Here is a 13,942-nt window from a genome sequence, read left to right as displayed (position 1 = left end):
AAAGAAAAAGTTAAAATGCAAGGCATCAGATTGTGAATAAAGAAGAGATGGAGAGTATATTAAAAGGTGACAAAGTAGTTAAGTGGCAGCTCATTATTCCTCCTCATAGTCTAAAATGAGGGAGGGTCTTGCTGCCGTCGAGGCCTTTTGATCTGTAGTAAGCGAGGTACTCGCTGATGGTAGTTTCCCTGTAGAGAGGCGGGTCAATGGTGGACGTAAATTCCTCCAGGGGTCCATATGCTCTACATTTCTCCCTTGGATATAACAGACAGGCAGCCGATACCCTGGGGCCCACTTGTCCAGCCAGTACCCTATGCTCCACGCTCTTGAACTTGTCATTGGTGATCAGCTAAGCAGCATTAGACAAAACCACATACGTGTAAGCTTTCAAAATCTTAATATATATTAATAATAAACATACTCATTAGTTATGAAGTTTTGAAAGGGAAAAATTACTATGAAATTTCAATAGAAAATATAATCCTTGAAAAAGCTCAATAACAAGAGAGTAATACACAAATGAAAATTTTAATTATATGCTATTACGAGATCTTTATTTTTATGTTCCATTCCCTTCTTGATATCAGATAGCGACTCTCTTTTTAAGATACTACTCATATGTATTTTTTAAAAATTTATATATGGAATAATATCCAATAATTTAATAATCATACAACAATAGTCATGTCAAATCCGTCGGAGGAAAAAAAAAAAGGTCATGTCAAATCTTTGATCTTACTTTTAACACGTTGCAACTGAAGAACAGTTACGATTCTCCCATATTGATTCAGAATGCCCGGTTAGTTTATGGTTTTAATCAATTCATATTGGAGTTTGTGATGACTGCGTTTTGTAAGATTCAAAGAATAAATAATCTTATCACTTTGATAGAAGAGTATCAGGGAATCATGAATAAAAGAAATTGTCGTTTTCACCGGGGGGGAAAAAAAACCGATGTACCTGCATGAGATCTCCGATGTTGGCCACCAGTGCTCCGGGCACGGGGTTTATGTCAACCCACTGGTCTCGATGAAGAACCTGGAGGCCACCTACGTTATCTTGCAGAAGCAATGTAAGGGACGATGGATCCGAGTGCTTGGTGGTGCCAAATGTGAGATGTGGCTGGGGACAAGGCGGGTAATAGTGACACACCAATGATTCCCTTTTCATGCATCCTAAGCTCCCCAGCCAATCCGCCCTTAGCCCCAGTGCCTCTGACAGTAGTTCCGATACTCTCTCTCTCAGTTTCCTCATATGCTCAATGTACTCGCTCACCGTTTCTCTGCAATATATATGATGAAACATCTGCGTTTAACTCTTGTCTAAGGCTCATATGAAAGTATGAAACAAGCTATTAAATACCTGCATATTTGTGGGAAGGTTTCGGAGTTCAGGGGACCGTCCTGGAAGTCGAAGAGTAAGGTGTCCCTCCAATTTGCGGCTTTGGAGACGAAGAGGTCTCCGTTGCAGAAGTACCTTACTCGTGTCTTGCTGTCTCGGGAATACCATTCCTTCTTCACCTCCCTTTCTTGTTCGTGAAATTCTCTGATTGCTTTAAGCATGTTGTCCATAAGAGGAACTGGGACTCCATGATTCACCATCTGGAAGAAGCCCCACGTTTCTGACGCTTCACGAATTTCCTTGATAACCTCTGTCCGGCGAGAGCTTTCACACCCTTGGAAATCTATCACCGGCACACGGAAGCAAGTAGTGGCAGCATCAGCAACGGAAGAGTTTGCGAGGGACTCCGGTGGATGAATGAGGAACCTAGGAAGCTTTTCAATTCCAGAGTCCACGAGGCCCTTAACCCCAGCTCTGGTCTCTTCAAATTCCTTCACTTCCTTAGCTCTGTAATAGGCAGCGCCGTCTTCTTCCATGGGCATGACTTCCATGATGTTAAAACCAGGTTGAGATAAGTGAGAAGAAGGCCTTGCTTCAATTTGAGACGTAGGAGGCCATTCAATGAACGGTACAAGATGCCAAACTTTGAATGGAGAAAAATACAAATGGCAGGACAGATGCCCCTAAATCTTGATATGAACGCAGTTAAAGTTGCAAAGACAGGCCAGCATGGTGAGATACCCACTTTTGGCCTGTCTCTTGAAGAGACGATCTTTCGACGCTAATTTAATGTAATTTAATGAGCCAAGCATCTCTACACCCAAAAAAAAAAAAATATTATCTTGAGATATGCTTTTGTTAGATTTTTGCCTGAGTGCAGTAATTTTTTTTCGTGGTCAACAATAATCTGGTTTCGCTCGTACCACAAGGAACTTTTAACAGTTGTGGTTATGAAATTATTGTGATTGCGCATGTTGGCGGCTTAAAGCAGGCAATGCCATTTGAGTTTTTGACTTGGGTTCATTTATGACCCAAGTGTTTAAAAACTGGAGAAGGACCTTCGGTGGGTATATTTTAGTCAGAAAATTAATGAAGGGATCCGATATAATATTAAGGTGCAAGTCCAACAAAATGAAGACACCCAAACTCGCTTTTACTGTTTTAAAAGTAGGGGCTTTCACAGTAGTAATGAAACGGCGGGCATGAAAAGTGGAGTGATGGCGATCGAAAGCTCAAAATCATGTGGGGCAGGAATGTCGGTGTCGCTTGTTTCTTAAATATCAAAGTCACGATCGTCTTATTTACCACAAAAAAATAAAAAAAGTCACGACCGTCTTTACAGTTCAGTTTGTCGTGTTAAAGATGTGCTACCTCAATTAAGCTTTGATTACACGCTAATACGTATCGAGTCACTATATACTTACCTCTTGAGTTATATATATAATAACCGTCCCACGTCATCGCATTGGGCATGCATATATGTTTCATTCACTACTGGGTGTTGTCCAATTACGTACTACGAGTGCAAATGCCGCAGAGATTTTGACTGCTGAGTGTAAGCTAAAATCTTTTTAGAATACCTTAGCCATCAGTGTATATAATTTGGTTCTATATTCCTGTGCATCCGAAGCCAAAAGTGAATTGCCAGACGAGACCCTGGAAGCTGTTGTTAATATAGTGTTGAATGATTAGCTCTGTCACTATCAGCTTATCGGCAAGGGCTCGTGAGAGGAAGACATTCAGATTTGCAGGTAGCCAGATTCTAATGTGTTAACACATTAATTTGCTGCAGCGAGACTTAGAAAGAGGAAGTAAATAAGAAAAAGAAACGAAAGTTACGATGTGAATATGAAGGGACACCATGTTGTGATAGAGTTGTTGGTTGCAGCAGAGGAGATAAGATAGAGGTTGGAACGTGGTGTGGAGTAAAAGCGACAACGTAACGTAATTAATTCAAGTGGGACGCATAAGTGAGGGTTTTGGACATAATACTACCCTCAGTCCTTAATATAAGACTTCGTTTAACTTTTATTTTGGTCCTAAATATAAGACCCTAATCTACTTTGTCTCTAATATTTATGTTTTTTTTTTCAAGATAGTCCTTTTAACAATGGTAGTTCTAGCCAATACACTTGATTAACAAGGATATTTTAGGAAAGACAACACCTATTTATTACAAATAGCTAACTTAACTTTTTTTCTTAATTTCCTCAAATTAGTTAATTAGCTCTTATAATTAGGACCGGAGGTAGTATATGGTAAACCCTTTTGAATCATGATCAGTTACATATTCTATATTTGCTTTTTCCGGTGAGAACGACATTGCAGTATCAATCATGGATGGGGGCCATATGAACAGAGAGAGGACGGAGCCCCCCGGGGGGGTCCAACACCACTAATATGTGCATGTGTGTGTTAATAAATTTTAGTGCATATAAAAAGGATTCTGCGCCCAATCATCATAATGTTGGGTCTGCTTAAATGTGAGTTCTTTATCAATCGTTTTCAGTTGCTTGTCCATTGGTATCCTCTAGATCCTCCCGTTATTATTAATGTCACATGTGCCACCAATTCATGTTTGTCTTCTTCTTCCACATTCATGCCAGGTGCTCTTTAAGCATCATTATTAGGGTTACTCCCATTGAAAATGATAAACACAACATAACCTGGAAGTTTTGTCGCTTCATAGCCTCCAGCCAAATGGTCCAATTATCTGTTGGGTTTTTCTACGAATCAAGAAGTAATCTTTCAACAGTACATACATATCGATACCACCAATGTCTTCTAGGATTATTCTATCGAGTTCTCTGATCCCCAGACTTTTTGCACTACAAACGGTTGCTGCCAATGAACCTTCATAGATCACAACCTATGTCCTCGGCTGTTGCCGGAGGGTGAGGCGGCTCTCGCTATCGGAGAGATTTGACGCTCGCACGAGGGAAACTCTACGAGAGAAAAGACGCTTTCGCGAAAAGCGACCCTACCATGATTCCTGCCAATACAATACTTGCCACTTGTCGTTTCCTTTTGCGCTTGATGCATACCAAATCATTGATCAGGCTTCTACGTTGCAAAGGGCTTAAAAAATACAACGAATCAAATGTTTGGGTACCACCAATATAATGTATGAATCATGAAAATTAGTGTTATTATATTTACGTCCATTTCATGATGACTAAAAAAATCCAAGGATATGATCCGATCTTGCTTAATCATTGATATCTTTCCCAGCACCAGCTCGAATCGAATTCACGTCAAAGCAAAACTTACGTTATATTAATGTATTTATGGGCCACGGTTTATATTCCTAATCCTCACACCTCGTTGTTCTCATTTCCTTTTCCCAGGCAGTGGAATAATTTTGTTTATATAATACACGTGTTATGATTGTACGAACGAATATAATGATGGCATGACTATGAATTAAAAAATAAGTGTTGTGATTCTACCCCAAAACAAAAAAAAAATAGTTACATTGTAAAAATATCATCATATCAGCAAAAATAAAAGTCAATTTACTTTGTATATTTTTGGACGTCGAATTTTCTGGTAATTACCATAGCTGCGTCCAATCGCCAGAACGTCAACTGTGTTTTAAAATTGGAAAATCTATCAATTCCCATAAGATCAGTATAATAAAATGTATGGTCAGTGGTGCCACTTGATAATACAACTCATCCTTTGAATTTTGAATCATATATGAAAAATCATGTTTAATTATATATTATAGACATATATTTTTCATTTTTGGTACAAAAGAGGGCAGGGCCCAGGAAATAAATTCAAACCAGAAGGGGATTATATATGTGTTATATATATACTACTTCCAATTCTTAATATAAGAGTTAGTTGACTAACTTGAATAGTTTAAAAAAACTAGTTAAGTTGGTTATTTGTAATAAACAGATATTGTTGTTCCTGAAATATTCTTGTTAATTAAGTGTATTGGCTAGAATTACTATTATTAAAAAGAGTACCTTAAAAAAATAAATATGAAAAAAAATAAATTAAGATTTTATCTTTAAAATCAAAATAAAAATTAAAAAAAAAACCTTTATATAAAGGATCAGAGGTAATATTATCACTGCAAGTGAGTGAAAGAAGAAAGATTGATCACCATAAAGCTGGCCCAAAAAAATTCACCGTAAGGCGCATGCAAGAGGGGGAACAAAAAGCCAACGACATATTGTGGCCCAGAAGAAATTGGGCCTAATGGAAACACCAATAATGATTATGGGCCAAGAAAAGTGGTATTGTCCACCACAACAACGAAGAGAATCCGATCACAAAATGATAACGTGACATTTTTTTGGGCCGGAGGCACCAGTTGTCACAGACGCTGTAATTGAACCCAAATAAAAAAGGGGAGCCTTCAAGCTCAGCGCCAGGCTTGTATGGGTAATTGATCAAAAATCAGAAATAATCGATATCAATAACATTAATTAGCATAAAATATAAAATGCATAAAGGGTTCAAGGTTACATTATTTATAAATAATTAATTTTTTTAAGGAAAACTGATAGTAAAAATTTTCATTTATCTTAATTTTAAATATCACGTCACCGCCTTCTTTTAAAGCCAATAATAAATTCAAAATAGTATTTTTATAACACTCAAAACCCAAAGACATTCCTACGTTATAACTTCAAAAAATATAAATGACAAATTTAGAAATAATAATAATAATAATTTATTGGGAAAATCCCAAAAAAGGTCCTTGGAATATGGGAAATGCCAGATTGGGTCCTTAAATTTCGAAAATGAAAGAATGGGTCATTGACCCAATCTGTCATTTGTGAAATTCAGGCGAATTGACAATTTTGTCCTCATTTATTCATTCACTACAATGATTCAAGGAATCACTATAAGAGTTTAGGTGTTACCTAAATTCGTATAGCGAATAACTATTCACTTTTTCATAGTCAGGTGTCTTATTATTAACTACAACTAATGCTGTAATCACTAGAACAATGTAAGCATTACCTAGATTTGTGTAGAGAATAACTACTCACTTTTTCATAGTCAGGTATCTTATTATTGTCAGGTACCTTATTATTGACTACAACGAATCTTGTAATTACTAGAACAGTATAAGCGTTACCTAGATTTGTTTAGAGAATAACTACTCACTTTTGCTCAGGGGCAAAAATGTCAATTCGCCTGAATTTCACAAATGACAAATTGGGTCAATGACCCATTCTGTTATTTTCGAAATTTAAGGGTCCAATTTGGGATTTGGTATATTCTAAGGGCTTTTTCTGGAATTTTCCCTAATTTATTTATGCAAATTTTTTTTTTTTTGGTGAAAAAAGATGCATCTCTGAGGGACAGGGGCAGGCCGTCCTCTCCGCTCAATCGCTGTAATATTTTGAGTAATCTTGCTGTTCTTCTGCCCTCGTCCTGCGTGAGCGACGCTGGGTATTTGGCTATTTGCTGTATTGTTCATATGTTGAGTTATTTGGTTCATTTGCGTGTAGTTACTGCTTCTGTCTATCCTATAACGCCGCTATGGCGGTTCAATGAGTCCAACTTATAATCTGCTCACCCGCCACGCCCCATGTCCCGGCCGTCACCTTTAGTCCGCTGATACTTTCACACAAACACCCGATATTGTCAAAGCCTCTCTTTGAAAATGAGTTGCCGATACTTGAAGCGAGTACTCCATAATATATGTAAGTTCATCTGCTTCTTTTCTCCTTGCCCCTCGGGCCCTTCTTCAACACCTTCCTTCTTTTATTCAACTTTCTTTTTTTCCTCCTTGATATCTGCTTTAACACCATTCCTCTTTCTCCTACTTGTCTTGTGTATTACCACCGCTTTATTATTGTGGTTCCTTTGATTTATAATGCTGCAATTAACAGCAGCAATCTTCATGACCGGTAAACGGGAAGCAATGTGCTGAATTTCTTCCGAATTCCAACGATTTGATCAAACTTTCAACAGGGTGCCAAATTTATTACTAGGATTTTTTCCGACTTTTATTTTTTCCCCCCGGGAACATGAGTCCCTGATTAATGGTTATGTTGTTCGGATGATAAATTCCGCAAGATTAAAGCACCTCATGTCTGATATTAGAAAGCATGAATCCCCTTTGGAAAGAAAGCTGCTTTTCCCTGCAAGAATCGCTTTAATCATGTTGGCATTAATATTTATGGTCATTTGGCTTCTTACACACCCTGCTCTCTGACCGACTTGCTATATATTTTTGCTGCAATGTGGGTTGCTCTGATAATTCTCACATTTCACAGCAGAATTTTCCGGATCGGGAGTGCAATTTTTGCATAATTTGCCGCAGTTAAAATGATCAATCTTGTCTTGAGCTTAATCCTCTAATATACCTTATTGAGAGGCCTCGTAAGGAACCAGCATCCTTTGAATGCCTTATTGGATTGTGTCCAAATATTCCGCGGACTAGTTGCTAGACTCAGCTCTAAAGTCTCCATCATATAAATGATTTATCTGCGCACAGTTCTCCTTCTAATAAATACTATCTGGATTCTGGATATTCACGTTTTTTAAATTCACTTTGCAGCTTGTACTAAAGCGCTTCTCAATAAAGAGGAACCATATTGGAAACATATGCACGGTATCGTTAAGCGGAATCAACTGTACAGGTCAATAGCAGATAAGGTTGGAGGTGAACTTAAAAAAATGGACAAAACACCTGAACCTTCTCTTGAGAAGAAGGTAGACAACAATATCTGGGTTAGCAAATACAGCTCTGATGGTGAAGATCCTGCTGATAGGGAGTGGAAGTTAGAGCTTGCTTGGCTCACAAAGGCACTTGAACCAGCTCTGCAATTGTGTAGGTGGGCTCTGCCATCAGGTCTGTTAACTGTAGAGCATGTTTCATCTCATGAAATTGTACGACACAGATAGTTACTACTTGTTGGTATCTTTTTATAGAATGCTGAGTCAATCTTCTAATCTGCAGAATACGAACAATCTTTAACTGACAGATCACTTAGTTTACTATATTGGTAAAATTGAACATAACTGATCATATGCATCATGTAAACTATTCTTTTCTTTCTTGGGCCCCTTGCACTTGGAACCTGTGGGATAATATCGAGGGGCTTAGTTTCTACAATATATGAAAGTTGCAGTATGATTAACATCAAAAGAAGATACCAAAGGTCGAGTCTGTGAGAATCTGTTTTATTATACACTGAAGCCCGAGCCTACATTTAATGATATGCAGGAGATGAAAATTATAGAAATGGAAGGAATCCTCCACCAAGCAACCGATCCCTTTTGGAAATAATTACAAGAATCCAACGAAGCAAGGTCGGAATCCAGGATTGGAGTTTGAGTGACCTTACGATTGGCTTATATCTTGTATATCTTCACCAAGCTTCTGGAAATATATTCGAAGATATCAAAGGCATCCAGATCTTATCAGAATCAATAGTAATTTCTAAAACTGTATTTCAGAGAGCAAATATGTCTATTTGGCATAGTTATCTATTTATTTTGCACTCTTGGCTTGTCATTGCAAGTCGTTATGGCATGACACACTCTTGATTCTTATTAGGAAATTTCGTTGGATTTCAGGTTCAAGATCTTGTATACTATCTTGAGTTGGCTAAAGGTGCTTATAGGGATAATGCTGCTGGTCTTGCAAGGAACAGCATGCTCCGAGAAAGTAATGTCTTGAAGTTTGTTAAAAGTTCCAGTGTTATGAGGCCTGGCTATTATATAGGGGTTGATACCCGTAAGAAACTTGTTATTTTTTGCATCCGTGGCACCCAAACTGTTTCTGACCTTATCACTGATGTTGTTTCCTCAAGTGATGGTGAAGTCACCTTTGAGGGCTATTCCACCCACTTTGGAACTGCTGAATCTGCTCGTTGGTTTCTTTATCATGAAATTGGAACCATACGGCAATGTTTGGAGAAACATAAGGTGGGATTTGTCCTGATTTTTTATTGAAAAAATTATATTGATCTCCCTGAGTTTGTGTAACCAACACTTCGTCCAGTTTCATATTATGCAATGACCTTCTCTGCTGACATTTATAAAACCTATGCCTGTATTCCCTGCATTTGTATACATTAATCTTCTCCACATCATCTTGAACAAGTGAAATTACATTACTGGGGAGGTTTATGTATATAATAAGACATATATAAAAAAAATCAGGAAGATTAGTGTAATTCATTTAATTATCTCTTTTTGAATTTTGAAGCTCCTTTTGTAGTTTACCTGTTAATTTAGTCAGTGTGACCAACTCTTTAACAGGGATTTAGGTTAAGACTAGTGGGTCATTCTCTTGGAGGTGCTATAGCTTCCTTATTAGCAATAATGATGCACAGAAGATCATCTAAGGAGCTGGGTTTTAGCCCTGATATTGTATCTGCCGTTGGATTTGGTGCTCCACCATGCGTATCTGCAGAACTTGCCGAAAGCTGCTCTAGCTATGTAACAACAGTAGTCATGCAGGTGGGTATTTGTTCATTGGCGCATGCATACGCACAAATATGAGTCCAGAGTCTTTTCCCAGTTTTTGTCTTTATCATCTCTGGCCATTGGTATATAACTACTTGGTTTTTGATTATATGCAGGACGACATTATACCTAGGTTAAGTGTAGCTTCCCTAACAAGGCTGAGAAATGAAATTCTTGAAACTGATTGGTAAGGAAAATTTACTTTAGTCTTATAACAAGCAAGACCTCCCTCCATTTCGTCCAAGAGAAGGTGCTAAAAACTCGAAGGAATTAATTGCAGCTTATAATGCTTGAACAATACAAATCAATAGCAGCTTTTCTATCTTCCTTGTGCAAGTACTGGCCGGTGCCTGCATGAGAAGAAAAACAGAGGGTGGGGGATGCCTCTGTCAATATATCAAAAGTCTTTAGCACTTTCAAACTTGGACCCGAAGCTTTTTGGTTTATTTGGTTCTTCCTCGTCTCCTATAATTTTTAATAATCATATTTTGTTATGCTGAAGAAGGGAGTTGTTAAAGAGGCGCCTTTTGCTTTGATGCATCATATTCAGTTCGTTATGTAACTGTTCTTCAATTTTATTGTTCTCGGTCCATTAATTTCCTTGCAAGGGGGCCATTTACTAATAGCCCATACGTTAAGGAAGAGGTATAATTTATTGGCAGCCAAAAAAACTGTTCTGTTTTTGTAGCAGGCAGCCTGGCACTTTACAGAAGTATTTTACGGCTAGCAAACAAATGATTTACTCAAGCTTTGTCTTGTATAGGATGAGTGTAATTGAAAAAGAAGACTGGAAAAGCATCATAGATTTGGTTACAAATGCGAAGCAGGTCGTATTGTCAGTTCAAGATGTGGCTCGCAAATTTGTTGATTATGCAAATTTCAGGAGAAACAAAAATTTAACTGGTAAGCTGCCATTGACCTTTCTGTGCTAGCTCAGAGTTTCCCAGAGTGGTAATCTAGAAGTTGAAACGTACCCAGCTCTGCTTCAACACTTGCGAATTGAGCTAAGGGCCTCAAGCCTAGGTGACTAACCTCAAGAATTGCCATCACAAACCTGAGTCGAAGTCGAACTTCAAATAGTCTGCAAGCCAGTAGTCTGCAGTCTTTCTTGTCGTTACATTATATAAACATCATTCTGAGTTTAAATTGCCAATAATTATAAAAAATGTACACTAAAGTTGTTTTTGCGGTTGTTTATGGAATTAGATATTCTGATGTAAGCTATATTGCGTGTAAACAGATGCTTCCAAGGGCAAGGAGTCGCCAGTTGCTCCGGGAGCCCGTGTGATTCAGAAGGAGACTTCTGTTGCCATGAAAACTCGGGGAGACGAGTCTAAGGTACCTGAGGAATTATTCATACCCGGGATGGTTTACTGTCTGAAAAGGAACACGGCCTCCCAAACTGAAGGCGGAAAGCAATATTTCACCCTACTGAAGAGGCATCCTGGCGAGCATTTCCAGAGGATAATCCTTTCAAGCAACTTGATCTCAGACCACAAATGCGACAGCCATTATTATGCTTTACGAGATGTACTTAAAGGTTTGCCTTGGTGTGGTGAGGAAGGTATTTTCGGATAACGAACTTTTTCTTTTTATTAATATTCTTTTATTTATTTATTATTGTGATGCTGCGAAAATTTGAAAATATAGATGTTGGCTTTGCTGTCATGTAGTTAGAAATCAGATCAGGTGTTAAGGACTGCATAGTATAGCAAGTTCATTAATTCATGTGAACAAAAAGGAAGAATAATGGATAATTGTACCTATTCTTTTGCTTTAACTACTAATATCCTGTGGGGCACGGTACAGTAGACAATTTATAAAGCTATGGAATGTACCAACGAAATATAGCTTGTATAGAATGGCTAAATGGTAAGCTATAAGACGCACGAAAATAGTGTTCCAGGCGCGTTATTAGTGTGCTTGCGGTCCTTTATTTGGTGAGATTCGCCTCTGATGTGATACACCAATCATCATGTCGATATATTTGAGCGGTCACAGTTCACAATGCACCTTTGCTTGTCTTGCTTGGCTAGAATGATGATGATGATTTGAACTGAGCTTGTTTGTCATGGAGTGATCTGACTGCACAAAATGGCAATTGTTTTTAATTCAAATGATTGAAGAAAAGTTTCTACCATGTGGTTCAGGGGTGTCTAAGTGGACGGTCTATCTCACCTGAGCCTTTTAAAACAGCTGTAATATGTCTTTTAGTAGCCCGTCATGCAATATCTTCTTTTATGGTGCCACATTATACTTTTTCTAATCCCTATCTCCATCATAATTACTTTTCAATTACCACAGTTTTTTACAATTATTATCTGTCTCCACCAAATCATGGAAGAATAAAGCAATGCGAGGTTGCATTGTCATTGAGCGGCCCTGAGGATTTTTTTTTAAATGACAACCGTTCTTGAAATAGGCCCATGTTCTTTTCAGTGCTGTTGATGAATCCTACAGAATTGGGTGAATAGGAATAGGATAATAAATTATTGAGAACCTATGGATCAAGTTAAAAGGGGGGAGGATCCACTAAGAGCTGGGGTATTAAAGAGCAAGGGAAGGAAAGCTTTTGAGGGCAATGTTTTTGTTGTTATGCTAGGGCAATTAAGTATTAACAATGGAATTTGGAGCATCATTACCGGCCTAGGTCATTGGGTAAAGGCAGGGAACTAACCTATTTGGTGATCTAATCGGCAATTTTTATATTTTACCGCTATGGAAATTTCGTCTGTATCTGCTGGCAGCATCATCTAAAGCTTCGTAGCGCACACAAATTAAAGCTTCCATTCTGCGGGGCTGATTTGCAGCAGCAAAGCTTTCAATTCACAGCTTGTATATTACAGTAAACAATACGGTTTCTTATACTGTGGGTGATTGGTTATAATCAACATGGCAGCTCCTCTGCTTTTTGTTGATGAATGATAGGGTAACGCAAGTGCCTGAAGAGTAGATGAGTACAATCATCAAAATGGGTGGGGCATTAGGTTTTGTGAATTTGCTGCCTCATAAAATTTCTTCGGTTGGCGGCGACCCATCCCTATCCCTCTTTTATTAAATATTCTCTAGTTGTTAATATAAGATTTAATTATTGTATTGATCTTGATTTTAAATATAAGACTTATTTTTCATATTTATTAATTTTTTCTACCCTTATGAATATTTTCTCAACCATAATCAAGTAGAAGAGGGATAAAAAATATTAAGAAAGATGATTATGATGTTTTAGGAAAAACATATCATATTTTTTATAATTAACTAACTTACCTAATTTTTTTAATCTAATCAAATTAGTTAAATAGGTCTTATGTTAATGATCAAAGGGGTATTTTTTATACACTTCAATTTTGCAGTTTCTTATTTGTAGATAACTAGACATTTTTTTCACGCATGTTCTCTTTTACTAAATGACCTCCCCCCCCCCCCCAAAATAAGCATGCAGGTTTTGAAATATTCAAATTAAAAAAATGCGTTTGGCCTCTCAATAAAATATCACAACGCTCCCATGTTGGATCAGTTGTTTACAACTGGTAACGAAGTATGGAGCACAATGCATGAGATTAAAAAAATACAGGAGAATACCTATACTTTAATAATAAAAAATATAGAGAAAAATGTCGAGAAAATAGAATAACATAAGAACCAAATGCCAACAACTTATAGTGATTCATAAACAGTGGTTTTAAATAAGAGAGAATTATTTTACATTAATTTGTTTAAGAAATGTCTTTGCTTTTAATTAAATATGTCGCATACCTAATAAATTGATGAAACCAGTCCTTATTTCATGGTTCTGCTTTGAACAACTGCCTCCTCTTCAGACTACATGCGATCAAATTTTAAATAGTAAATACTCAAGTATCCCGCTATAATTATATCATTCATTTTTATTATCATTAATTTTGAAACTTGAAAATGAAGCTTTTAGCTTATGTTTCTCAATCATTCAGCAACTTCTTGTTTTTTCTGTACGTAGTTGGTATTATTAGGTCTCATCGTTGCGGACTTTTTTTTTTTGGAGATATGGTCTTGGTTTCTGTAATTATTAGAATTCAAAAATCTGGTTAATTACATTATATACGCCTCACATTAAAAATAGGTTTAACGGAGGAGTTAAGTACGGGGGGATAAATTAAGAATAAAAGCCAGGAGC

At 37.3% G+C, this 13,942-nt stretch overlaps 2 protein-coding genes across 2 annotated transcripts; one reads left to right on the top strand and one right to left on the bottom strand.

Moving 5' to 3' along the window:
* Nucleotides 1-103: 103 nt before the first annotated feature.
* LOC114723488 (1-aminocyclopropane-1-carboxylate oxidase homolog 1-like) lies at nt 104-2,089 on the bottom strand. Its single transcript, XM_028909671.1, has 3 exons — nt 1,363-2,089; nt 961-1,282; nt 104-349 (listed from the first exon to the last, which is right to left on the bottom strand). The coding sequence occupies exons 1-3, from the start codon at nt 1,890-1,892 to the stop codon at nt 104-106; spliced, it is 1,098 nt and encodes a 365-aa protein (XP_028765504.1). The 5' UTR covers nt 1,893-2,089.
* A 4,646-nt stretch (nt 2,090-6,735) lies between these two features.
* LOC114723487 (uncharacterized) lies at nt 6,736-11,684 on the top strand. Its single transcript, XM_028909670.1, has 9 exons — nt 6,736-7,013; nt 7,874-8,167; nt 8,543-8,751; nt 8,896-9,246; nt 9,583-9,783; nt 9,906-9,976; nt 10,553-10,692; nt 11,030-11,408; nt 11,450-11,684. The coding sequence occupies exons 1-8, from the start codon at nt 6,974-6,976 to the stop codon at nt 11,365-11,367; spliced, it is 1,644 nt and encodes a 547-aa protein (XP_028765503.1). The 5' UTR covers nt 6,736-6,973; the 3' UTR covers nt 11,368-11,408; nt 11,450-11,684.
* Nucleotides 11,685-13,942: the final 2,258 nt, after the last annotated feature.

The sequence above is a fragment of the Neltuma alba genome, unplaced genomic scaffold (genome assembly GCF_004799145.2).
Source record: "Neltuma alba isolate B1F8T4 unplaced genomic scaffold, ASM479914v2 tig00012143_pilon, whole genome shotgun sequence".
Classification (NCBI taxonomy): domain Eukaryota; kingdom Viridiplantae; phylum Streptophyta; class Magnoliopsida; order Fabales; family Fabaceae; genus Neltuma; species Neltuma alba.
Note: the sequence above shows the minus strand (reverse complement) of the source record. Positions and strands in the feature narration are given on the sequence as shown.